Below are 27,140 nucleotides of genomic sequence, written 5' to 3' on the forward strand. Positions count from 1 at the left end.
CTGGGCAGCCTGATCATTTTCTTGTGATGGTTAATTCTTTAGTTCCTGAATCCAAATCACAGGCTCACCCTATTCATACACAAATACGCCCTTAAGACAGGAGGAATATTTGAGGTCATTGGGAGAGTCAAAATGGCCTCAGGATTGCTCTCCTGTACTGTTTCAGACACATGGTTTATATATTTACGTATGTGCATTTATGAATATTTATTATATATTTGAGACCTTAGAATTTCTTATTACAAGGCAGGCCCTGCTTTCGGGCTTGCAGTCTAAAAGCCATGACACAAGACAAGAAGGGCTTTGGTGGAGGGAGAAAAGCAGGAAGATGGCAGTTGGTTTGGTTGCCCAGATAGATGGGAACAGCCAGCATTACGGGTCATGCTATACACTCTCGTTTTTAAATGCCACTTTATTTATAAACAAGAAAAGAACAGGAGGCACATTTCCCGCTGTTCGCCCCTGGGCTTCTCCCCTGGCACGTCGGCCCTCTTCTCTTCCTCCAGCCTCAGCCGCGCCTGTTGCTAGGCGACCGCTGACACCAAGGGCAAAGGCCTAGCCTGAGCCACATCCCAAAATGGCCGCCGGGGGAGGCGCCGGCGGCGGCGGCGGCGGCGGCGACGGGTGGCTTTTGCGTCGCCTCGCTTAAAACCGCCGCGGCGGGTGCGGAGGAGCGGGGTGGGGGGTGGCGGCGGCGGGAGAAGCGTGGGCCTTGGCGCAAGCGTGCCGCTGTCAGGCTCGTCGGCTGCGGAGCGTTGCTGTGGCGGCTGCGGCTGCTGGTGGTGGGCGGCTTTCCCAGGCCCCTCCGCCTCCCCGAAAATGGCGAGCCACCTGCCGCCGTGCGTCGTGGACGGCGGCACCGGGTGAGTGAAGGCGCCCCCCCCCAAACCCTCCTTTCCTTCGCCCCAGAATGGGCACCTTCTCTCGGAGAACTGGGGCGCCTTCTCCCCGAAAGGAGCCAGCCCCCTCCTCCCATCACCAAGGCCCTTCCATTTACAGCCCCCTTTCCTTATCCTGTTCTCTTTCCCCCCTAAAAAGACTCGCTGCCTCTCCTCTCGATCTCCTCTTTCCATCTCGGGGTTGCCCATGGCAGCCTCTCCCTGCCAGCATCTTACCACCCCACCCTACCCCAAATCCTGATGCGGCTTAGTATTTGATCCCCTTCTCCTCAGGGTGGCGGTACGTGTTCTCATTGTCAACCCCCCGCCCCAAATTCCATACTTGCCACCACCAGTTTTGCCCTTTCGTCTTTTTCTTCCACCCACCCAGGGGGTGCTTGCTCTTAGGCTAACCTCCTCCGGCATGTTCCCTTCCCCAAAGGATTTGAGATTTCTCTTGGTACCTCTTCTCCCCTTCCTGCTGCTATAGTGCCAGGTTTAAATGGCCTATTTCTTCCTTGAAAACAGTTAGCCGAAAGAGATTAGTGAAGGGTTGCACCCCAGGGTCCGTTTGGTCTCCCTTCTATCTTTGATGCCTTCGGTGGCCTCTATTAATAAGAAGTCATTTTGGCACATAAGCAGTATATAAATTAAAAAATAAGAATAGCTTCTTTGCTTTATCTCCTCTAGAAATGCCCCTTCATCTCCGCAGTTTTAAGAAGCAAGCCTCTATCTAGGTTTCCCTCTTATGAACAGAAGTGCCAGGAGTCTGAAATCCTAAGGATTCTCTGTTCTGCCCTTCCTGCTCTCTTGTCCTCCATTGCCAGTGCTTTCAAAGTGTCCAAAATGAACTCATAATACTTCTCCCCACCCCCGCCTTGCTAATTTGTGCCATCCTTGTTTTACACAAACAGCACACCCTCCCCTGAACCAGGGCTATCTCCAAAGCAACCAACGACCTTTCATTTTATGTTCTCTTTTAGTGGTGTATTTACCTGCATTGACCTTCATCATGCTTTTGAGACACCCTTAGCTCAGCACGCAGTCCAAGGATTCTCTGCCTGCCATACCCACAATTTAGCATATTTAAAATGATTGCCTCTGTTGGGTTTCTGCCTTACTGTCATCCCTTTTGTTCTTCTGGTCCCTTGTGGATTTTCTCTCAGTTATATTATTTTGCCAGCTTTCCTACCTCTTAAACTCTTCCTCCAACCTCATATTTCATATATTTTGATATGATTGATTGTATATTCAGAAGATGTTGAGAATATGCTGGCATGTTGAGGCTCCCCACCACTTGGTCAGTTTCTGGAATTTGTTGAAGGAGTTCCTTGTAGGAAGCAGAAAGTGTTTTATATGTACAGTGTGATGATGTTATCCTTCCCTCTCTCCTCACCTGTTCCCTAATGCAAATGACAGGGTTAAATCACAAATTCATTTCAAAATCCATCTCTTAGGCCTTGAATGTAAAGCCCTTGTACCCCATCCAGTCCCCCACCCTCTGTTTGCTTGCTTAACCTCCTGTAGAAGAATTGGTGACTACAGAAGCTTTTGGTCATACATGCTAAAGTATTTGATTCTCACATAACCTTGAAATTCATCAGTGTTATAAACCTGCAATTATCTATTCATTGAATACTTTTTGAAATGTATGTGCATACCTGCAGTTGTGTGCTACAGGTTGTATAAATCTTTGATTTATAATAACTCTTGCAGCCTTCTTGTAAAAGGGGAAAAATCAAGTTTTTAAACCCATATTGGTTTAAAAGAAAAGTAATGGTGGGGGAAGGTTAAAACCATAGGGCTGGATCTTTGTTAGTCACGCTTGGTTCTAATTAAAATAAATGGTACTTAAATTTATCATGAATCAGCTGTTACATTGATATTAAGGTGAAGGTGAACTCACTGCAGCTACATTAGTCTGGAACTGACCCATAGAAGCAACTGGTGGAGGGGTGATAATTCCAGTAGTCACTGGGTAGGGGAATTTTTGACTTAGTATGGTTCTTATTTGTAGCACTTGGACAGGTGTAGCTTGTCACTTTCTAGCGCTGCAGATGAGGATCTTCTTAAATTACCATCTCTCTGTAAACGGTTAAAAGGTTTTTTTTGTATATGGTCACCAGATGGACAACAATGTAGTTCTTCCTGTGTTTGGAATAATATTTACCCAAGTTACAACCCTTCTTTTTGAAGTCCTCTTGCACATGCACCCCCAAATCCCACAACTGCAAATTCTGCCAACACCCTCCTGAAAGCCCTGCCCAATTTACTCCACACACACTTCACATTTTGCAAGTGTATAATTGGCCAAGCTTTGCCAAGAAGGCAAACCCCTCTTAAGTCTGGCTGGCATGCTGGAGACCAGGCTTTTTGGAAAGTGCTGGCTGATCACCTAGAGTTCCTAGATTGCAGGATTCTTGGGTTGTAGCCAACAAATTTCTACTTGGAGTAGATAATTAATGGATGTAAGTTAGACATATCTATTCATTTTAGTTGGTCTGTTCTGAATTTGAGTAGCACTGGATAGAACTCTCTTAGGAAGTTCACATGTGCCATATGGTAGGAATTGTATAGCAATTGACCAGTGCTTTCTTGCCATTTGATTGATGTCACAGTCACAGATAAGCAAGTCCTAGTTGAGCAAGTAAGGCTGGAGTCTGTGTCAGTCTCCATCTGTTGCCAGGAGAGTATGAAACCCACAAAACATTGTGAAGATGATTAATTTTGACTGTATCTTCAGTATCCACATGGAATCGAGAATTGATGCCAATAAAGGTTTGATGATGATGATGGAATTGAGAAAAAGTGTAATAAAAATCATTTAGGTGTAAATTGGATTTCCAATGCCAGGATGCCTGTGTTATCAACGACTGTTTTTATGATGACCACTGTTAACATAATTGTTGTTTTTCTGCATTTAATTTCCTTTTGACCTTATTGTTTACAACCTACCACAACCACTATACCTGCAACTCTAGGGAGCACTTCATGCATTGAAGTCCTTTGAAACTTATGCCATAATAAAATTGTTAGACTTAAAGGTGCTGCATGACTCTCTGCTGTTTCGTGTTATAGCAGGCTAACACAACTGCCCCTCTGGAAATTCAGCACCATGCTTTTTAACAGCAATGCCTCTTCCAATGCCCCTCCCTCACGGCCCATTGCATTTATTTTTAGACTTTCCCTTTTAAGTAACACGACCAATAAACGACTCTAACCAGACTGTAAAAGTCTAGGAGAAAAAGGCTTGGATCTATCTTTTTTTAGTGCCCCCTCAGGGCTTGGGTGTGCCCATAGAGCACTTGGCTTTTAGAGGACACAACACAAGCTACTTTTAAAACATTGCTCCTTTTGAAAGATTTGCCATGCAGAGTGGGGGACCAGGGTTTGAAAAACATGAGTCCAAAGCCCTGCTGGACACACATAGCTAGTTGTGCAGTTCTTGTGACCTGGGCCATTTGGTTTAAAATACGCAAATTAAGTGTAACTGCACAATTTTTTTATAGTATTCTGATTTCAGGTGTTGGTTTTTGTGCTTACAGGTGAAAATGACTTTTTCCTTTAGCGTAGAATTCCAGAGACTAGTTTTGCTCTTTAGATGCCATCTATAGTATGTACACACACACTTGTTAATTTAGGAAATGAAAATGAGTTCTTCTCTGAAATCTTTTTCGCCCCCTCCTTCCTTCTTTAAATGATTTGGAAGATCCATTTGTTTCGGTTTTATGGTCTGTTCTATTCTGAAAGTTCAGAATATGTAGAAAAGTAAAAATTCTAATTATCTGCTTATTTAAACCTTCTCACCAGAAAGCAACACCAATAGAGAGAATATTGATAAAAAATAAAATAAAAACAAATGCTGGTTTGGATGTGGTAAGTGGAAAAGAGTTCCGTAAGTGGGAGAGTAACTAAAAATGCCTTTCTGTCTGCGCTTCTTTCTCTGCTTGGTACAAAGCAGGCCTCCTTGATGGATTATGGAGATTGCACAGTGGAGAAGGTGCTCTCCTTGGTATTTGGCCAATGTTCAAATTACACGGAGAGCAGAGGAGACACAGGCTATAGCGAGGCTGTGGATTAGCTAACATTTTGCTTGGAGGGGGCAGTCAGAGATCTCATACAATTGTAGAGTTGGAAGGAGCCATGAGGGTCATTTAGTCCAACCCCTCCAATGCAATCTTTTGCCCAACATGGGGCTCAAACCCACAACCTTGAGATTAAGAGTCTCATGCTCTACTGACTGAGCTATAAAAAGCAATTAATGGATTGCTTTTTAACAGATGTTTTCAAGATGCCATTAAAATGCACTCACTTCTCTCACACACCTAAACTCCAAAAAGCCTCCCCATAATTTGAGCATTTGTGTAAAACTTTTATAGGACAAAATGAGTTTAGTTTGAAAAATGTCATGAAAAATATCAAATTGCGCACAAAAACTATGTGCCTGAAATTTTTCTAGTTCTGGAAATAAGCATATTATTATTGTAAGCATTTGTATGTTGACACTGAGTGCTGCCACACTAAATTATTGATTTCTTATATATGTAGAACAAGTACTGTATTATGTGGGACCTATAACAGTGCCATTTCCACACATTAGTGGTTGAATGGGGTAAGGTGATCTCACAAGTAAACTGGCTCCAAGCTGTTAAGGGCTTGATTTTACTGTTTTATCTCTTGTAAACCACTAGGAAGTGTTTTTTTTTTCTTTTCAAAAATCAAGTGGAGTATAAATTACTGGTATATTAAATAAATAAAACAAGCAAATAAATATACCAACACCTTATACTTGGCCTGGTAGCAAATCAGCAACCAGTTTCTGATCTCTGAGCAGAGATAATTACTTGCTGAAAGGGTTTCACTCTTGCCAGCAATTGTGTTGCAGCACTAATTGAAGCTTCCGGATCAAGCGCAAGGGATGCCCCACATAGAGAACATTGCAGTAATCCAGACTTGCAGTAACCAGTGCATGAACTACTGTAGCCAAGCTTTCCTGGTCCAGGAGCAGCTATAGTTGTGCCAGGCACAGCTGGTAAAAGGTGTTTCTAGCCACTGAGGCTACCTGGGCCTCCAGTGACAAAGATTGATCCAGAAGCACACCTGGAGTGTAAACCTAGCCCTTCAGGGGGAGTGTAATCCCACCCAGGGTAGAGAGTTGACCAGTGTCTCAGACATGGAAACCACTCACCCATAGTGCCAGCATTCAAGCTCAGCTTGGTTTCCCAAATCTATCCTGCCAATGCTTCCAGGCACCTGTCCAGGGACTTCATGGCCTCTCCCGACTCAAGATGTCATGGAGAAATAAAGCTGAGTGTTATCAGCATACGGATGGCTCCTGGCCCAAAAATTCCTAATGGCCACTCCCAGTGGCTTCATATACATATTAGCTAGCATTGGATATAAGAAGATAGTGCCCTCTAGACACCCCAACTAAGCAGTCTTCAGATGTGAGCCCTTTAGATTGCAGGCATGTGTTTCCTTAGTAGAACCCAAAATGGTTTTAGCAATTGCTTGATCCTTTGATTAATAACCACTCAACCTGTATCTCATTCCCAGGCCATGATTTGAATTTTTTATTTTACTGCATTTCTTCTACCTAAACGCACTGTCTGCCAGGTTCTGCTCCTCTTTCGGTTGTATAAATCATCTCTCTCTCTGACAAGTTTCCCTAGCGATCAGTTTACATGCCCCTGATTTCACATGGTCAGAATGATCTATATTAAGATTGTTTGGAATGACATGTGCCTTGATGTTGAAGTCAAACTGCAATTCATATTAACTGTTAGTTTCAGAAGTGTGGGAAGCCTTATAACTTTTTAGTATGCCCCTAAACATACATGCCTGGGGAACAAGTCCCACTGAAATTGGTGGGACTTATTTCTAGGAAAGCATGCTCAGGACTCTGCTGTAAATTAATACAACTTCTCAAAAGTGGTGGTATATTATTATTGTCATTTATTCGTTTTCTATGCTGCCTTTCATCTGAAGATCACAAGGTGGTTTACAATATAAAAAGAAAAAATAATGCCCGCTCCACATAATTGTTTAATTAACCAAAGGCCTGGGAGAAGAGGAATGATTGCCTGGTGCCCTTGGAGAGCATTCCACAAGCAGGGGGCCACTGCAGAAAAGACCCATTCTCATGTTGTCACCCTCCAGACCTCTCATGGAGGAGGCATGTCAAGGAGGGCCTCAGATGATGATGGCAAGGTCTGGGTCGGTTCCTATGAGGAGAGACAGTCCTTGAGGTGTTGTGTTCCTGAGCCATTTAAGGCTTTATAAGTCAAAACCAGCACTTTCAATTGGGCCTGGAAATGAATTGGCAGCCAGTGCAATTGGGCCAGGATTGGCATGATCCCCCCACTTTCAGATCACCCTCTTCCTGCCCTGTTGAGAAAACAAGGTCACTCTAGAGTGTGCCTTGCATTGAGCAAGAGACATGTCAGGACAGCCCCATGGTTATCATGGAAGCTATGAAGTCCTAAGCCACCCCAAGACCAGTCGCTTCAGCATGGATGTTGAAGTCCCCCCAAACCAGCAGTCTGTGAGTCCTCAGTACTGCCTCCAAGACCAGCTCTGTCAGCTCAGGTTGGGAGACTGCTGGGCAGCGAGGTGGGTGGTAAACCAGCAGAATCTCTAATCTGTCCTGATTGCCCAGTGTCAGGAACACACAGTCTAGATCCCCCAACAACTTGACAGAGACCCTGAAGACACAGAGAGGGTTTCTATAGACAACAGCAGCTCCCCTTCCCTGGCCCTCAAGTTGGCCCTGATGCTGCCCCGAGTACACCATAGACCAGAGTTTTCCAAACTTTTCATGTTGGTGACACACTTTTTAGACATGCATCATTTCATGACATGGCAATTCAATTTTACTAGCATCTTATGGGAGGCATAGCGGTCCTTGATGAGGTCCTCAGATTGTCTCTTGAAGAACAGGGTTAAACTGTAGCCTGGTGAAATGGTTACTGGTTCTTACCTGATTGAAGGGAACTATCCTTGCTTTGCCAGCCAACTTACAGACTTTCAGGGAATATACCTCATCACCTTTGGCTACCAAGCGAGTTGTTAAAACACAAGGCTAGTCCAAACACTAAGTGTTGTGTGAGTCACTAATTATACAGTATTTTGTGTAGCACATTTGTATAACAGCAGCTTTGTTGTTCCACAATACGCATTTGAAGACTGGTTCACTTTCTTGTTTTAGGTATACAAAACTGGGTTATGCAGGGAATACAGAGCCACAATTCATTATCCCATCATGTAAGTAATTTTTACTCTTCGTTATAAAATATGTGCTGATTGATGAAGAGAGGCAACTGCTTTTCAGTTCTCTAGCTCAGCTTTCTTTGGGCGGAGTACATTTTGCTCTTTTTTGAGAAATGGTATTTACTACACTACTGTGCTTGGCTAGTGGATAACTGAAGAGAAAAGCTTGCTTTCCTTCTTTGCCAGGTCTGGCCCCCATTAGACCAGTTTCTGGTTGCTATGACAAGTCCTCTTTCCTGCCTATCTCCATTGTGTTGCTGCCAGGGATCTGCCTTAGCAGACAAGGGACTTCCTCTTTACCTGACACCATGGATACAACTTGAATAATCTTTCAGTCCATTTATATACTGAATTGCAGATGCCACCTGGCTGTGAAATTGTACATATTTGGCTAGGATTTTAGAGTTTAGAAAAGGGTGGTGTTAATGGGATGGCTTCTTGTAATTCTTTTAATGTAGGTATTGCAATAAGAGAATCGGCAAAAGTTGGTGACCAAGCACAGAGGAGGCTTACTCAAGGAATTGATGATCTAGACTTTTTCATTGGAGATGAAGCCGTAGATAAACCTACCTATGCTACAAAGGTAAGGCTGGAGTAAAAAATGAAGCACCCTTCAAACAAAAGAAAGAAAAGAAAGGAAGAAAGAAGCTGTGGGGCAGGCTGATCTTTGCTCTTGCAAGATGTAGCTCTGCAGGCTGTTGCAAGATGTAGCGCAGTGCAGTTTAGTGAGGACACATGTTTTAACCAATCTGATTCCACAATACTTCTTTTATGGATGTGTTGTTAAGATGTAGCAACCCCAGAGTGTATGACCAATGCATGGAGAAGAATTGGGTATTTGAGAGTTCTGACTTGATTATCCTTTACCACACAAAAGTATCTTGCTCCTTTAATCACCTCCACTCTTCCTCTTTTGCTGCCCCATACGCTTGAAGCCCTTCCCAGTACTTGGTGCCTCTTTCCTTCCAATCTTTCTTTAAAACCTGTGAAGTCTTTAGCTCCACCCTTAGTCCTTACTTCTTTTTCATTTCAGTCAACGTTATGTGTACATATGTATTTGTCCCCTGTTACCCTTGCCTTTCTCTTTACTTCTCTCTCCTCTCTCCTGCTGTTGCAACCTAGACTGCAAGCTCCTTGCATATGTGACTCCGTAAACCATGGCACTGTGTCTACATATTTTGTTCAGGTTTATGTTGGCTTTCTCCTGATCAGGCAGAGGCCAAGCATTGCAACGGTTCTTCCCTTCCCATGCTTCATCTCCTGTCCTGGTACTGTTGCTTTTCTGACTGCTGTCTGAGTTAAGGTGTTGCAAAGGACTTTGAGAGCACTCTCACTTGGTGTATGTAGGGCCTGGCAAGGTCAGAGCACACTCTGCCTTGACAGGTTCATATTATTTGCCAAATGAAAGCCATTGAATTATGGTGTGTACACAGAACATGGCATGCAAAGGGACTCTTCCCTTCAGCATTTCAGTGTCGGGCATGACTTGTTTTTCTTATTTGGAAGCCAATTGGGGCAGGCTCTGCTCATGATGAGTTCCTTGTGTGCAGCGTGTCTGCTGGATTGAGACAACAGAATACAAACCTACTCATATTATGCAAAAGTAACATGCTTTTCAGTAGTGTGATACTTTTCCATTTACCTTTGCTTCAGTGGCCTATACGACATGGTATTGTGGAAGACTGGGATCTTATGGAAAGATTCATGGAGCAGGTTATTTTTAAATATCTTCGAGCTGAACCAGAAGATCACTACTTCTTGATGGTAAGCGGAAAAGGCCAAAGGCTTGCCATTCTTAAATGTACGTTTTACAACTTTTAAAAAATCTGGGGAATAGTTAGTCCCATGTTTTCTTAGGTTAGTATTCCTCATCTTCTCCCCTGTGGATGTTTTGGACTGCATTGTCCCTGATGGGGCTGAATAGCATTGCAGTACAAACATCTAGAATAGCATTTGTACTGAATAGCATTGCAGTACTGAATAGCATTGCAGTACAAACGCAGGTGGCGCTGTGGGTTAAAGCCTCAGCGCCTAGGACTTGCCGATCGAAAGGTCGGCGGTTCGAATCCCTGCGGCGGGGTGCGCTCCCGCTGCTCGGTCCCAGCGCCTGCCAACCTAGCAGTTCGAAAGCACCCCCGGGTGAAAGTAGATAAATAGGGACCGCTTACCAGCGGGAAGCTAAACGGCGTTTCCGTGTGCGGCTCTGGCTCTGGCTCTGGCCAGAGCAGCGATGTCACGCTGGCCACGTGACCCGGAAGTGTCTCCGGACAGCGCTGGCCCCTGGCCTCTTAAGTGAGATGGGCGCACAACCCCAGAGTCTGTCAAGACTGGCCCATACGGGCAGGGGTACCTTTACCTTTACCTTTACAAACATCTAGAAGGCAGCAGGTTGTGAGGAAGACTGTCTTAGATTCACATATATTTATAAAAACAGCACTGCTAAACACACACACACACACACACACACAAGTGTCAATGCCAAGTTTAATAAAATGTGTTTTATGCTTTTATAATTTAATAATATCTTTTAAAAACAGACTGAGCCACCACTGAATACTCCTGAGAACAGAGAATACCTCGCAGAAATCATGTTTGAATCTTTTAACGTGCCAGGACTTTACATTGCGGTTCAGGTAAACAGTGAATCTCTCTAACAGTGAACAATATCTTTGCAGAATAAAGTATGGACATCTCTGCGCGTATTACTTAAATTAAGGGTTTTTAGAGTGTGAAGGTTGCTTTAATTTGGAGGTGAAAACTTTTGCTAGATGTGATGAAATCCATATTTATTTATTTAGTGCTTTTTTATCTATTGTTCAGCCAAAAAGGCTTGTAACAAAAAGCACCCTACAAACAATAAGTGAGAAACGATATAGTTGCAGCCCGTAGGTTTGCAATTTAAAGGATGGAAAATCAAAGGAATGAGGAGGGAAGATGAAAGCAAGCAAACTCCAGCACCAGTTCTTAAAATTATCATGTTTCTATAATGATCAGCTTAAATGGAAACACTTGAGGGGAGAGGAGGAGCCAAATGTGGTTCGATGGGTCTCTCAGCTGAACCAGTGGAGTGGGTCCTGTGGCCTCACCTCTCCATTTAATGTGGCTAGGTAGAGTGCCAGCTAAAGGATAGCTAATGAGGGAGAGAAGGAAGCAAATAGATCATTTGTTAAACTGAAGGTGAACAGGACCAATAGAGCATTCCTGTATCTGTTTTGTACATGAACTACCTTTTTATGTGGATTTTAATGCATGCTATGTTCCTGCTATTTACCTCTGATTTTGCTACAACTCAATCTATAAGTTCTTGTTTTACTTACATTTGTGGAAAGTGATTGATAAAAACACTTTAAGCTCTAAACTTTGCATTTCAAGAAGCTACGTCTAATGGTACTGGGACAGACTTTTCTTAGAAGTGGCATAATATGAAGTCTCTCTCTGTCTCTCTCCCCTCCTCCCCCAGGTGGCCCAGCAGGCAACCTTTCTGCTTGCTTTATATAGCAGATAGAGGTTTTTTTTTATAGATAAGACTTAACTCCTTCCCAATGTTTAAAGTTCTTAACATATTGCTGTCTTGGCAATCCCTTTAACAGGCTGTTTAACACTGGCATTATTATCCCCATATGTTTTCCCACATCAGTAGCAGCCTGTGTTGTGGCTCCACCACAACACCAGTGCCCTTGTGGCTTCTGAACACAGCGTGGCACTAATGCTTACCAGAAAGGGGAGTGCAAGGTGCAGGGAGCTTGGTGCTGGGCAGATATATAAGTGCTGGAGTAGCTCTGGTGCACCACACAATGCTGAGCTCCCTGTGCCTTGTCCCTTCCCCTCATGCTGTGTTCGGAAGCCAGGAGGGCTGGGGTACCTCACCTTCACTGCTGCATGGGCCACTGTTGCCCCACATGCTTGTTTTTTTGTTAGTTTGTTATGTTAATAGCACCTATGGGGAATCCTGGGCAAACCCTGGACTGTGGCAGAGGGGATAAGGAGGGAACGGTGCTGGTTAGCTCAGTTGGTTAGAGTGTGGTGCTGATAATACCAAGATCACGGGTTTGATCCCTGTATGGGTGCATATCCTGCATTGCTAGGAGTTGGACTAGATCAGGCTTCCTCAGCCTCGGCTCTCCAGATGTTTTTGGCCTACAACTCCCATGATCCCTAGCTAGCAGGACCACTGGTCAGGGATGATGGGAATTGTAGTCTCATAACATCTGGAGGGCCGAGGTTGAGGAAGCCTGGACTAGATCCATGGGGTCCTTTCTAACTCTATGGTTCTATCATTTTATCATCTCTTTATGACGTCACTTCTCTTCCCACCCCATCACAGTGGAAAAAACTGGCCTCTTGAAAGTTGCTACTTGCATCTTGAATGAAGCCACTGTTGCTGCCAATACAAGCTTTCCTTGAACCTCAAATAGTAGTTTTAGCTGTTCAGGCTTTCACTCTATTTACATAACAAAAAAGCACATGTGAATTGCATTCATTCAGTTATCATGGCGGCTGGTTTGACCCTCAGGCTAACTCTTGGCTTAAGCTGGATTTGAACGGAAGGCTTCCTGTTTCATAGCTCAAGTTCCTAGCAGTTCTTAGGTTTCTAGTTTTTAATCTGTTAGTTCCCAATTTGGCTGGAAATTTGGGTGGTGGTTTTATGGCTGCTGAATGGTTGCGGTTGTAATCTTTTACCCTGTGCAGGCTGTGTTGGCTTTAGCTGCGTCTTGGACTTCACGGCAAGTTGGGGAACGTACTTTAACTGGAACTGTTGTTGACAGTGGTGATGGTGTGACCCATGTCATTCCAGTGGTAAGTGGTATATGTGTTCTGCATCATGTATATTCAACATTATGTGCTTTTCTTACCACAGCTGAAAAGCACAGGCATATTATTATGTGAATTTTTGAAATAATAAGGAAGGGAATTTATTAAATGAACACGTTTAACATTTAGTATCAGAATGTGGTAGACACACAATGATTTGATCTCAAATAAGACCATGCTTTTGAGTGAAGCATTTGAAGATCTTGCTTGCCTTTTGAAAATAAGGACATATAAAAACGGTGTTGCGTAGGAAAAACTAAGTTGTCCAGGATCTCAGAATCTATACATTAAGCCAAAGAACTCAAATGAATTTTTTATTCCTGTTTCTTGAACAAAAGTCTCTTTTGTTTTATTGTAAACCACTTTGAAAGTCCATTCAGATTTACAAGTAGTTTGCATTTATTGCATTTAAAAGATTTATATCCTGCTTTGGAAGACTCCTCAGTGTAGCTTCCACTTAAAATTAAATAGCACATACAATAAAATCTAAAATCCAATAAAAATGACAAATAAAGCAGCAGACAGCACATTAAACCAAAACCAACACAGAAAGCTGAAAAAAAAAAATTCAACACATGCCAAATGCCTGGAGAAATAAAACCCTCCCTTTAGGGTGGGTGTTTCATTGCCTGGATATTGCAACCAAAAAAGCCTTGTGCTGTCTGTCCCCCCCCCCCACCCCATGCCTCTCAAAGTGTCAAGCATGGAGAAGGGCCTTGAATGTTGAACGCAGTGGCAGGACAAATTCATGTGGTAGGATGTGATCCTTCAAGTATCCTAGGCCCAAACTGGCATTTTGAATTGCAGCTGGAAATGAACAGGAGATGATGCAAAGCTTGACTAATGTGCTCTTCAAAAAGGGCTCCATCTGTGGAAGCCCAAAAAGGGCATCTCGTTTTGCCCCAGCTGTAGTTTTTGAATGCTTTTCAAAGGCAGGCTCTTGAAGAAGAGTGCATTGCAGTAATTTCTAGTGCAGTATGGCAAGGTGGTGACGTGGATGAAAGAAAAGGGCAAAATCCCCACTGGGACCATGCAAACCTTTGGGTGCATGAAAAGTAGCTTTTTGGATCCCTGCCCAGGTTGATTAAAATAGCTGCTTCTCCCTTAGGGCATGCTTTCAACTGTGCTTCTGTCACTGCAGCTTAATTCTTTTGGGACCCTGAAGAAGCTAAACTTCCATTTAGAGCATGAAAGTAAGAACTGGTTCACACAACTGTTTTGCTTGAACCAGGGCCCTTCTTATTTCTATCCCATTTTGTACTATGCGCTTGGCAAATGGGTTGTCTTGAGCATTTCTCATGAGTACATATTTTGCATGCCTGACTATTATGCTTTAGGCGACAGCAGTGCCAAAGGGTGGCTTCTTGTAGCAGTTGGCATCTCAGGGGCTGGTTTGCTGTGGGCCCAGTGCAATCCAAGTTGAGGCAGAAAAAAGTTAGTCACCTGCAAGAGAGGTTGTAGTTGCTTGAGACTAACTTACCTGGGAGTCAGTCCCAATGAACTAAATGGGGCTTATGTCTATAGACATATGTATAGGATTGTGCTATCAGTATGGCTTCTCTTGAGCTATAAACCAGCAACTGTTTGAACATGTTGCTATGGATCTACTACTCATAACCCCTTTTTCTCCTTCTCCTATAGGCAGAAGGTTATGTAATTGGCAGTTGCATCAAACACATCCCCATTGCAGGTAGAGATATTACATATTTCATTCAACAGCTCCTAAGGGAGAGGGAGGTGGGAATTCCACCCGAACAATCATTGGAGACAGCTAAAGCCATAAAGGTAAACACTTTTGTGAAACTAACAAAGCCTGCCCAGAAATAGATTGCCAGTGAATCATTGAAATATAACAACTTTGTAGTAAAATATTCCCCCTGCCACATCTTTTCTCAATTGTTTATTACTAGTGACTCTGTTCTGTGATTGTTGCAGCACAGTGGTGCCATGCATAGGCAGCTAGTTAGAGTTTTTGGGACCTGGGGAAAGGAAATGAGCAGGATAATCTCCTGTAATCTTGCACACACTTTTGTCCCTTTGTGTCCCATAAGGGAGGGGGTTGATGGGAAAAATAAGTCGTGAAAGGGAAACTAGGGTAGCGGTGACTGAGAAAGCAAGAAGAGGTGAAACTCAAAACTGGTGCAGAGTCGAGACTTTTATTAAACTAATTTCAAAAGCCCCAAACTTTTTATTTGGCAATCATTTCTTCCTCTGAGGCAATGGTTCTATATGTTCTGGTCCTCTTCTTCCTTATAACAGAAGGGAGAGATGGTGCTTATTGACAACCAGAGCAAAGCCAGCCAGCTAGATCTGTCCCACTTGCCAGGCATAGGGAAGGGCATCAACTTCAGTGGCAAAAGCCCCTTGGCTATCCAGTCACATGAGGTGATTGCAGGCATGCCTGCAAGCAATTCGTGTGAGCTATGTTTTTCTCTGCACTGGCCACACATGGGAATTGCTTCTGGCCATAATTGCCTGCAGGAGCTAATGTTACTGGCGACATAGAAAGATAATATTTTGTGTAAACAGGCAGTCAGATATGCTGCAGTTCCACTTTTTTTACTTGTGCTTATTATGGGCTTCAAGAGGTCGAGACCCTGAATTTTGGTTCAGATGGCAAACCCTCCCACTGGTGTTTCCCATATAGCTGTGCTGCAAGGGATATTCTCTCTCTTCGACTGCAGATCACCCAGAGAGGAGAGTGCTTCTTTACAAGCATAGAGTGCCATTTGCTCACAAGCTGTTGATTGTAGCATTCTTAAGACAGGGCGACAGATTCCTACTGATTTGGATGCTGCTGTGTCTCTTCTCAATTGCATGCCAAAGGCCACAGATGTACACCTTATTGGGAATGAGACCTTCTTGCATTCAGATGGCCTATCCCTTTAATTCAATAAAATAATTGTGTTTCTTCATCTTTGAATTTCTTCATAGGAAAAGTACTGTTATATTTGTCCAGACATAGTGAAGGAATTTGCCAAGTATGATACAGATCCACGCAAGTGGATAAAGCAATATACAGGCATCAATTCAATCAACAAAAATAAATTTATCATAGATGTTGGTTATGAAAGGTTTCTTGGGCCAGAAATCTTCTTTCATCCAGAGGTAAGAGTCTTTTGTACTAGTGCATGTTGTTGGCATCCACCTTTCTGGAGGGACAATGGAGTGTGCCTCAGGGGGTGAAGACAGGCCACTGTGGCACTGGAGTGAGCTCTCTGGGACACAAGCCAGGGCAGTGTGTCTGGAGGTCATGGGTTGCCCAGATGACAAGACCCTCCTCTCAGAGAAAGCAATGCGTTTGGCACCATCTTGACTGCAGGAGTTGCTGGAAGGAGGTGTACAAGGCGCCATCCAAGCACCTTAGGGACTCCACTCCGGATTTGTGTAGGGTTAACTCCTTATCCTTTTCTTTTCCTGAAGATACCCTGCAAGGCATAAGAGGTTATGATCAGAGCTTTTCTTCTCCTAGATGGACTCCCTTCCCAGGTTGACGAGCCCCATCTGCCCCTCACTTCCCTCTATAGTATGTGCAGAAACCTGCCTTCTTGACTCTTAGACCCACTATTGGTCTTGTCTGCTCAATCCACCGGAGTGTGTCTTTGCATGCAGGGGAGGCCCCTGACTCACTGAGGGTTTGAGACCCATCAGCTACCCTTAACCTGGTTTAACCGGCCAGTTAAAAGGTGTTTCCAGTGTGTGTCCACTGTCACATGCTGACAGCGTCTAAGAGCCACAGGTGGACAGACTACCCCAGAAGGAGCATGATGTATCCCCCGCCAGAGGTACTGCCCCTCCTCTAACACTCTATACAACAACAATAATATTAAAAGTAATAATTCTACTAGTCATATTAGGAAGGAATGTAATGGCACTTCTTGTGAGAGAGCACCACCTTGTGGCTGAATCATAGTAAGATGCATTAGAATTAAATGTACACACACAACTGTTATTAACAGTTCTCTTTGCTTTCTAGTTTAGGGGAACTTACCATGTAACACTGGTAACACGAGGGAGTTAGCCCTTAATCTCCTGCAGTCTCTATACTGAGAACAACTAGGAATGGGTATTAAGCATTGTATAAGCCATGGAAGAAGCACTTCTTCCATGATATGATATTAACATATTATGTTAACTTATAACTGTTGCAGATAAGTTTGTGGTGGCTGCACTGATGCCAATGTATTACAGAAGTTACTTGTTGCTCCCCTGTGTTATTACAAAATTGTTTTTGTACTGAGTTGGGTTTTTTTAATGCATTCCTGCTTTCTTTGTTGAAAGCTGCTTTGAGCATGATTTTTTCATGTGTGGAAAACGACATACAAACAAAGTGAATGCAAATGAAAAAAAGAAAGAAAGTTAACACCCACTGATTATCTGTGGGACAAACTGGTGGTAGACAAATGATATTAATTACTACTGTGGCTGCACATGTGACGTTTAAGCAGTAAGGAGGTGCTATTACCAATGTCAACTTGAGCTGTCTTTTGGGTGGATATGACCTTGTCAGTCTTCATTGTGGCACAGCACTCTGAGACGTTTCTTGTTGCAATGGGCTAACATAGTCCTCTAAACGATGTCTCTTTAGCCTTTTCACCGCAGCCTTGCTTGTGTGTGCATATAATGAACCCATCACCTGTGTTTCTACGTACATTTCTTTTAGTTTGCCAATCCAGACTTTATGGAATCCATTTCAAATGTTGTTGATGACGTTGTACAGAACTGCCCCATTGATGTTCGGCGCCCTTTATATAAGGTAACAGTTTGGGGGGGTGTGTCTTTTTTGGGGGAGGGGGTAACTTAATGCATGTTCATTTGGTCTCCCAGATATTGTTGGACGCCATCAGCCCCATCCAGTATGGCCAGTGGTCATCAATGATGGGAGGGAACTCTAATCCAGCACCATCTGGAGGACCATGGTTGAGCCACCTCTGACATAGATTCAGAGGAGCCTCTGTAAAGCGTATTATGTGTACAAATCCCAAAACGAATGAACAAAGAGTGAAAGCAGTTAGTTTTATAAGTGACAGAAGCCCTTAATCCTTTAATATCTAAGAGCAGTGGTCATGTCTTGGTGGTGTGATAGATTGGCAGTACAAGTAATATTAACCAACTGCAATCCCTAGAAGTTGATTGTGTTATTATTGTTTATTACGTTCGTATACCACTCATCATCTAAAGATCACATGGCAGGAGAAATCATCTCGCAGATCCTGACTCATTCCAAAGGTGATAACCATAGTTTTCTGTTTGGATAAAACAGAAAATTATGGTTCCTTGGAGAACTCACTCTGTTGATGTGCCCTGCAGGAAGAGGAGAGCAGGGAATGCATATTTGGGCTTATTAAGCTGCAATACAACCATCCAAATGCAGCCAGGGGTGGGAATTGGGGAAAACTTGAACTTTGAGAGGCACTTCCTGCATTTATTTCCCTTAAAATAGGTAAGAACGTTGGTGAAAAGTTCCTGAAGGTTTGTGTAGACATAAAGTGAGAATGAGTGCTTCTGATAGGTTCGACTTCCACAGGCTGGTTCTCAAGCTATTCATTAGCATGATAATACTAGATGAGACTCTTTTTTATATATATAGTCATCTCACTTTCATCAGAATGTCCTTAGTGTGGCAAGATCTGGCATTTGCCATGTAAACATACCTTTCGAGAAACTTAGTAAATAGCAGACACTTCAGACATACACTGTCTGTGGAGATTCTGCTTCAGTAATGACTGTAGATGGATCCCTCTCCCCTCCATGAATTTTTCTGTAATAGGTTTTGAAAGCCACCTAATCTGGTAGCTAGCTTTTGTTTGTGAATTCTCTCCTGTACCTAACCCCACTGAAGAAGAAGAGTTTGGATTTGATATCCCGCTTTATCACTACCCTAAGGAGTCTCAAAGCGGCTAACATTCTCCTTTCGCTTCTTCCCCCACAACAAACACTCTGTCAGGTGAGTGGGGCTGAGAGACTTCAGAGAAGTGTGACTGGCCCAAGGTCACCCAGCAGCTGCATGTGGAGGAGCGGGGAAGCGAACCCGGTTCACCAGATTACGAGTTCACCACTCTTAACCACTACACCACACTGTTTGTGAATTGTATAAGCTAATTATGTGTAGGTTGAAGATGCAGCCCTTAGCTTGTCTGGCTATTCATGCATTAATGATGCCAGTTTCTGGGTATTATTTGGCTACTTCCCTAGATGTATCTAAAGAATTGAAGGAAAATAATCTGGGAGGCAACCCTGAGAGAAAAGAACTGAAGGAAAATGGGAGCCTTATTGTCATGTGGATTCTCTGAGAAGAAATTGATTGTTAGCACTCTGGTAATAACAAAGAGTGCTGCTCCTTCCCTGCTGGCTCCTTCCTTTTTGTATTTCTAGGGTATGTTAGTAATTTAAATGCTAAACACTGTATTTGGGAGTCCCACTGCACTCTCCATAGCAGGGAGCCTAGCTGAAGTCTGCTTTTATTAATTTCTGTCTTTCCGTTGGTTTCTCTTTCTTAAATCTTTTCCAACTGGGATTAAATTACTTAGATCTTCCCCGGAGTGCTCCATATTTTTCCCTGTTATGCTGCTTTCTGAGCATCAGTCAATGTTTTCTTACACTCAGCTGACAAAATTGTGCTCTTTTCAACATGGCTGGCCATGTGAGGCAGTAATCAAAGATGATCACCTCCATTATGCATTTCAGAGTGTTCCAGCTCTCCCCAATCGTACAGGGTTCTAATCACCCTCATTTTGGGTACTTTCTTATCTTTTAAAAATAAAATTAAAATTGCACAATTTAAATAGTATTTTATTTTGGAATTGTAGCTGATTGTAATAGAACAAGGGAGGTTGAACATTAAAGGAAACATATGGATGAAAATCAATTGTTTCTAAAAATGAAATTTAAGTGATCAAATACTATTATAATTGGTGACTGATGCAATTTTGAAACACACCATGGGTGTATCTATGCTCTGTAACCTTGCACTGCTTGAAATACAGCAGATGGGACATGTGCGATGGGCCTGCTCAGAGGTGGTGTCTGGTTTTTTTTGTTAGAAGATCAGCAATTTTCAGATTTGAGTTCCTTAAAAGCTCTCAAGTGGATGCCATTTGGATGCAGTGATTTTTCAAATTTCAATTTGTCAGTAAGGCCTAGAACTTTGTCTCTTGTCATAACTGTTTGCCTCAGTTCCTCAGATTCCCTTCCTGAGAAAGTTAGTTCAGGCACAGGGATCTGTTTTACGTCTTCCACTCTGAAGACAGATTGGAAGAATTCAGCTTCTCTGCAGTCTCCTTTTCCTCCTTTTGTACACTTTTGATTCCCTTTTTGTCCAAAAGTCCAGCCACCTCCCTAGCAGAATGCAAGCTTCTCATAATGTATTAAAACATTTTGTTAGTGCTGGCCCTTATTTTTTTCCTGGTGTGCTCTTCTAATTTAAACGCCTTATTGTTTCCTTCCTTCTTTTGCCAGAGTTTTATGTTCCTTTTTGTTTGGAAGATAGAAGCTTTTTTCCCCTCAACTAGCTTTCTTCACTCTGCCCGTTAGCCATGCTGGCATCCTCTTGCTCTCAGTGGTACCTTTCTTGAGCTGCAGTATGCATTCTAGCTGAGCTTCTATTGTTGTTGTTTTGACACTCACTCACCCAACACCATTCTGGAGAGATTTGATCTTATTCCCATTCTTTTTGCCAACTTCCCTTTTTTACCAAGCTCCTCTGTTTTGGGAAGTTTTTCTTTTCTGAAGTCCAAATGTGATGGAAATCAATATATTTGACTTAAATAGCTCTATTGGCTTGCTGGACAAAATGCAGTCTGCTAGGAAGGAAGTATGTACAAATAAATATTAAGTTTTAAGCTTTAAGGTATTTTATAGAAAGATAAGGTTAAAATAAATTAAGGTAAATTGAATGACAGAATATAGTGAAAGATGGAAAGGATTTGCTGAGTTAACTAATAGGTTAGAATGTTAAGACAAATTATTTAATAAAAATTGAGAAAGATGGAAAGAATTTGCTAAAACAAATAACTAAACTAGAATACAAAAAGGGAGGTGTGAGGAGGTCGATGAAACAAGTAAATGAAGGATGGAGATATGGAATATTGGATGTGTGTTTTTTCTTTCTTTTTTATTGTGATTGGTGTATTGGTTTTTATGTGTTTTTTCTTTCTTTTTTGATGTACTGCTATGTATGTTTTGTTAATTTTTTGTTGTTCTCTCTTTTGCTTTTTTTGTAATTTTTGAAACTTCTAATAAATATCATTAAAAAAAATGCAGTCTGCTAGGGCTGGGTGATACCTGGTTTTCAACATTACGATATATCACCAGCTAAATATCACAATGGGGACGTGGGTGGCGCTGTGGGTTAAACCACAGAGCCTAGGACTTGCCGATCAGAAGGTCGCGGTTCGCATCCCCACGACGGGGTGAGCTCCCGTTGCATGGTCCCTGCTCCTGCCAACCTAGCTGTTCGAAAGCGCATCAAAGTGCAGGTAGATAAATAGGTACCACTCCAGTGGGAAGGTAAACGGCGTTTCCGTGCACTGCTCTGGTTTGCCAGAAGCGGCTTAGTCATGCTGGCCACATGACCCGGAAGCTGTCTGCAGACAAACGCCAGCTCCCTCGGCCAGTAAAGCGAGATGAGCGCCGTAACCCCAGAGTCGGTCACGACTGGACCTAATGGTCCGGGTTTCCCTTTACCTTTAAATATCACAATATCAATATTGTGATACATATCTGTGGCAGCGGAGGGCCTTCCTGAGTCTCCCAGCGGCAACAGAGGGTCCAGCCATACCTCCCCACATCAGTGGAGGGTGTGCCGTGCTTCCCTGCAGCAGCCGAGGACCTTGACAAGGCTCCCTGCGGCGATGGAAGGCCTTCAAATGCAAGGAAGTAGTAGATTTAATAAAAACTTTAAATAAACTTCCATATAATATATTTAATATATTTTCAACTAATTTTAAGAGTAGTTTAAGTGATTTGCTAGTCGCTGGTATATTGCCTTATTGAAACACTTACCATGATGTTATTTCAGTACGTACCGGTATTCAGTGATACGGCGATTTATCACACAGCCCTACTGTCTGCAGGATAAAAACAAAGGTCCTGAACTGTGAAGGCTGATTAAAGAAATGCCTTCAAACCATTAAGGCTGTTTAAAGATGTTAGCTTAAAAACTGACCGTGATCGATAGGTGGCACTGTCTGATCAACATGACTCACCTGGCTGTACTGCCTAATAATGAAATATGGTATTTCTTTTGACTACAACTGGTGCTCTTTTTCAGAAGCTGCCCTTAGTTCATGGTAGGACTATACTTACTTGAATGTTATTGTGCAGCACAGTGAAAACCGCAGAATATAGATTGCAGCATGCAAGGTGCTGAAATGATGGCAGGGTAGCTCAACTTCTTTTGCTGATATGGAAGTGGGTCAGCTCAAGGGGAGAGTGAGGAATAATGAAGATTCGGGTGCAGACAGACTCCCATCATTAGGTCACAATACATATACGTTCTGTACTTTTTAGAGCACTTAAAAAATGCCACTAAGACTCATGGCACTCAAAAGTCAGGGTTTGTCCAAGAAGATACAGGCTGTTGCTATGGGAGACCCAAGTGCCTTCCTTTCTCCCCCAGTCATATGTATTTTAAGAATAAGGAAAACATGCAGAAGATACAATATTTGAAGATACACAAACAATAAAGTGTTGGAAGAACTGGGCATGGAGGAAGAGGTTAATTTCTTTAATAATAATAATAATAATAATAATTTATTATTTATGCCCTGCCCATCTGGCTAGGTTTCCCCAGCCACTCTGCGTGGCTTCCAACCGAATATTAAAAACAATACAGCATCAAACATTAAAAACTTCCCTAAACAGGGCCGCCTTCAGTTGTCTTTTAAAAGTAAAATAGTTGTTTATTGCCTTGACATCTGCTGGGAGGGCGTTCCACAGGGCAGGTGCCACTACCGAGAAGGCCCTCTGCCTGGTTCCCTGTAACCTCACAACTCGCAGCAAGGAAACTGCCAGAAGGCCCTTGGAGCTGGACCTCAGTGTCTGGGCTGGACGATGGGGGTGGAGATGCTCCTTTAAGTATACAGGACCGAGGCCATTCATGAGCGCAAATCACCCCATGTGTGAGATAAGCCAACAGGAGGCAGTAATGGCCACCAACTTGGATGGCTTTTAAAAAAGGATTAGACCAGTTACTTGAGGGTAATTCTGTCAATGACAAACCATGATGGAGGCTATGCTCTGCCTCCAGGGACCTTGGAGGTGGTATGTATGCTTTTGTATACCAGTTGCTGGAAACGTCAGGAGGGGAGATTGCTCTTGGGCTTCTGTCCTGCTTGTGGGTTGGTCAACGTGAGCATAGGATGCTGGACTAGATGGGCCAGTTTGAACCACCCCCTCAGTCCTGCTATATACCTTTAAAAGCCACCTATGCTGTTGCATTAATGTTGTTGCTTTTAGTTGACCCTGCATGTGTTTCTGTGTCTATTGAGGCAGGGCAGGTCTGTCTTAGGTCTTTCAGGATTGCAATCCCTTTCCTCGTGTTTATTTTCAAAGTCTCTCTGTGTTGTTAAGGCTAAGGGCAGATTTACATAACCCCAAAACAGCCTTGAGCGCATTGTAAACTTGCAGCATTTTATAGTTGCTAGCTTGGTAAGCTGGTTGTCTGCTTATGGCTACACAGTGGCTTATGGCCACTGGCATGACCAGTTTTCCAAATGACCAAATGTAACGAGAGCCAGTGTGGTGTAGTGGTTAAGAGCGGTAGTCTCGTAATCAGGGGAACCGGGTTCGCGTCTCCGCTCCTACACATGCAGCTCCTGGGTGACCTTGGGCCAGTCACACTTCTTTGAAGTCTCTCAGCCCCACTCACCTCACAGAGTGTTTGTTGTGGGGGAGGAAGGGAAAGGAGAATGTTAGCTGCTTTGAGACTCCTTAAAGGGAGTGAAAGGCGGGATATCAAATCCAAACTCTTCTTTAGCATATTTGTGTCCTGTTCTTCCTCCAGTGGCCGTGCACATGGCACTTTATCTCACAATTGCCATGTGCTCAGTGCTGCTCCTGGGTCATATAGCCTAAAGGGCAAAAACTGTTCCATTTCTTTGCCCTATAGAATGTGGTTCTTTCAGGAGGATCCACGATGTTCAGGGATTTTGGGCGCCGGCTGCAGAGAGACTTGAAGAGGGTCGTAGATGCTCGACTGAAAACCAGTGAAGAGCTCAGTGGTGGTCGGATAAAGGTAAACGGGTTTTACTGTCTATTAAATGCCTGAACGAGCAAAGCAAGTGCACATGTAGCTCTGTTAATGAGGCCTTTAAATCAGATGACATTTTTACTAGTGTACTAAAAGCATCTAGTGAAGTCAAAGCCCAGACCTGAGATGCTGCAGCAAAGGGGAAATGGCTTTAACTGGCTCTAGCACTTGAGGAGGTGATGTGATGAGCACTGCTTCTGACTGTTTCTGGATTTTTCCCAATCCAAAGGAATCACGGCATTCAGGAGTCCTCTAGAACTTTCTTTCTTTCTTTCTTTCTTTCTTTCTTTCTTTCTTTCTTTCTTTCTTGGAAACATTTTTATTGTTTGAACAACAAAAACAGAACAATAGCATGATAAATACAATAATACAAAGAAATGCAGAAATAGTCCCCATATCCAGTAACTAATAGTCCACTTATCCTCACGGGTCTCTCTACAGTGTGCCATGGGTGACCAAAACAAGTGCTATATTCAAAGAATTTCAAGCCTGCTTCAGAAAGCCATACCAATTACCTGTAAAATCATCCTCCTTAGTGTTTGTACTTTGTTAATTTCTCTAAGAAAGCAACATGCCTCATATACCTACGCCATTCCATTATACTTCCTCCCTCATACCACCAATTATTCGCCATCACCAGGATAAACATAAACATTTTTTTATATGGAGAATCTTGTTTCTGACCATCATATACATTCAGAAGCGCCAGATATAGCTTTGCTTCTTTGTTTCCCCCCCCCCAAGCATTTTAGCTCATTCCTCCAATATCTGTACTTGAGAGTTTCCTTTTTGCCACAACTGCAAGGTGTTGCTGGTTCATAACTGAACTAGGTCTCTTCAGCAGTTGGAGGTGCTGTTGTGAAAATTTAGACCTGCAAAATGGAGCCACTGCCCTCAGTATAGAAATGATAGAAGCAGGGATACTTCTGCATTCCCTTGTCCATTCCCCTCTGGACTGTAGATGACAATGCTGTGATTTAGCATCCTTTTGCCAGAAGGTGGGATGCGTGGGTGGGGAGCTGAGAATGTGTTTTGAGGTGCTTGGATCTGGCATGTGCCAGCTATGCAGGATAGGAGGTAGAGGCTGTTTGAAGCAGTGGGGACTAGTAACAGCATGTGGGACCCAGACAGGGCAAGCTGCATGAATGCTGGATAAGTAATCTGTACCAGCCTCAGTTACAGATAGGACACGAAAGCTCATACCAAGAACTAACTTAGTTGGTCTTTAAGGTGCTACTGGAAGGATTTTTTTTATTTTGTTTTGTACCAGCCTCAGTACATCTGTTTGTCTCTGCATAGCTGGTCATTCAGAATTCTCCTTCCCTTCTCTCATAGCAACCATCTGGGATTAAGGTACAGTTGCTTCTCTGACCAGGTTCAGTTAATCAAGGTCATGCTGTGTTTTGATGATATACTGAACTGCTGGTTGTGTTTGCTTTTTCAGCCCAAACCTGTTGAAGTTCAAGTGATAAGTCACCATATGCAGCGCTATGCAGTCTGGTTCGGAGGATCAATGCTTGCATCAACAGTATGTCTCTTATGAAAACACTTTGTTATAGAATAACATTACTGGAAAATAATTGGAGGCCATCTGCTCCAATCCCATTCACGGTAATCCCATTCACGGTGGCATAATTCTCCTTAGATAAAGGAGAATTATTAGAAGATTAACTTTCGTTTGGTGTTCTTTCCATTGCTGAGTATTGTTTTATTTTGCATTATCACATGGAGTTCTTCTGTTTCAGGGGTAGCCAACATGGTTTCCTCCAGATGTTGTTTGACTTCAAGTCCCATCGGCTCTAGCCAGCATGACCAATTGTCAAGGGTTGTGGGAGTTTTACTCCAAAAATGTTGGGAGGGCACCACTTTTTATTTTCTGTTTTGCTCAATTTTGCAGGACAGATCTGAAATTTTACATTCATATTTACTCATTATGGCATAATTTGTGGTGAATTGTAGGAAGGTATGCTTTGATCTCTCTTGAATTGTATTGTATTGTTAAGTAATGTGGGCTGTTGAGGGTAGCAATGCGTTTTGGAGTGTGTGTGTATATGTATGCCTGAAACCGAGACAATTGGCCACTGTTGTTTCCGAAGTCCAATCTCTCTCCAATCATTGCTTCCAATCCAACATCCAAGAAAGGAATTAGAGTACAGTGGAACCTTGGTTTTTGAACGTAACCTGTTCCGGAAGAGGTTTGACTTCCGAAAAGTTCGACAACCGAGATACAATGGGTGGCCAGCAATTTCAATGGAGAAAATGGAGAAACGCGCCTCAGAAGCCGTTCGACGCCCAAGTCACGTTTGGGAATGGAAGCATTCACTTCTGAGTTTTCGGCGTTCAGGTTCTGAACCACCCAGCTTCTGAGATGCTCCAAAAGCGAGGTTCCACTGTACATTGATTGATCTTATTTTGCACTTACCACACTTGTTTCATACTTGATTTGTAGTATGCTTTGTTATTAATCTTGGTTTGTTTGCTTCTTCATATGCACCTCGCTTTCTCTGTTTGTTTTCTCAGTCAGAGTTCTTTGAAGTATGTCACACCAAGAAAGATTATGAGGAATACGGTCCTGGTATTTGCCGCCACAATCCTGTCTTTGGAGTTATGTCTTAATTCTCGTCGTGTGGTGGTGCCTGCTCTTGTGTCTAATGGAGATCCTATTGCTGGCGAGGAGAAGAAAGCACTTTGTGTAAATATCAGAACACAAGTGTCAATGTTCGCTTGCCTTGGGGAGGAAGACTTCAGTCCTACCATGTGCAGTGGAATCATGCATTGCAATGAAATGGACAACCCAGAACCTTTTGAACAAAAGTCACACGTATGCTGACGATTTGAGACTCTTCTCAGCATTAGCTTCTAGACATACGGGGCAGCTCCTGTTTGGAAGATGGTGGAAACAGGAATTGCAGGGATAAACAGAGGCCAAG

At 43.1% G+C, this 27,140-nt stretch overlaps 1 protein-coding gene and 1 long non-coding RNA gene across 3 annotated transcripts; one reads left to right on the plus strand and one right to left on the minus strand.

Annotated features, from left to right (window-relative positions):
* The first annotated feature begins 670 nt into the window (after positions 1-670).
* On the plus strand, positions 671-27,140 carry ACTR3B (actin related protein 3B). Of its 2 annotated transcripts, none has more exons than XM_079946986.1 (12): positions 671-863; positions 8,086-8,141; positions 8,606-8,730; positions 9,801-9,911; positions 10,685-10,780; positions 12,837-12,944; positions 14,601-14,744; positions 15,894-16,067; positions 17,623-17,715; positions 24,070-24,195; positions 25,655-25,738; positions 26,735-27,140. In XM_079946986.1, exons 1-12 carry the CDS (start codon positions 820-822, stop codon positions 27,038-27,040), a joined length of 1,467 nt encoding a protein of 488 aa, XP_079803112.1. In that variant the 5' UTR covers positions 671-819; the 3' UTR covers positions 27,041-27,140. The 2 variants fall into 2 exon arrangements, with proteins under 2 accessions (XP_079803112.1, XP_079803111.1); XM_079946985.1 differs by having other exon boundaries at positions 682-863; positions 26,731-26,979.
* On the minus strand, positions 24,469-25,648 carry LOC307199359. The gene is made up of 2 exons (XR_013831923.1): positions 25,482-25,648; positions 24,469-25,381 (listed from the first exon to the last, which is right to left on the minus strand). It is a non-coding gene; the product is annotated as an uncharacterized lncRNA (long non-coding RNA).

This window comes from Podarcis cretensis, assembly GCF_951804945.1.
Source record: "Podarcis cretensis genome assembly, chromosome: 12".
NCBI lineage: Eukaryota > Metazoa > Chordata > Lepidosauria > Squamata > Lacertidae > Podarcis > Podarcis cretensis.

Bases quoted from the DNA above. Each gene is read 5' to 3' on its own strand.
- ACTR3B (XM_079946986.1), top strand. From the start codon at position 820: ATGGCGAGCCACCTGCCGCCGTGCGTCGTGGACGGCGGCACCGG. The intron at 864-8,085 runs GTGAGTGAAGGC...TTCTTGTTTTAG, and splicing joins GTCGTGGACGGCGGCACCGG to GTATACAAAACTGGGTTATG. The intron at 17,716-24,069 runs GTAACAGTTTGG...TTTGCCCTATAG, and splicing joins TTCGGCGCCCTTTATATAAG to AATGTGGTTCTTTCAGGAGG.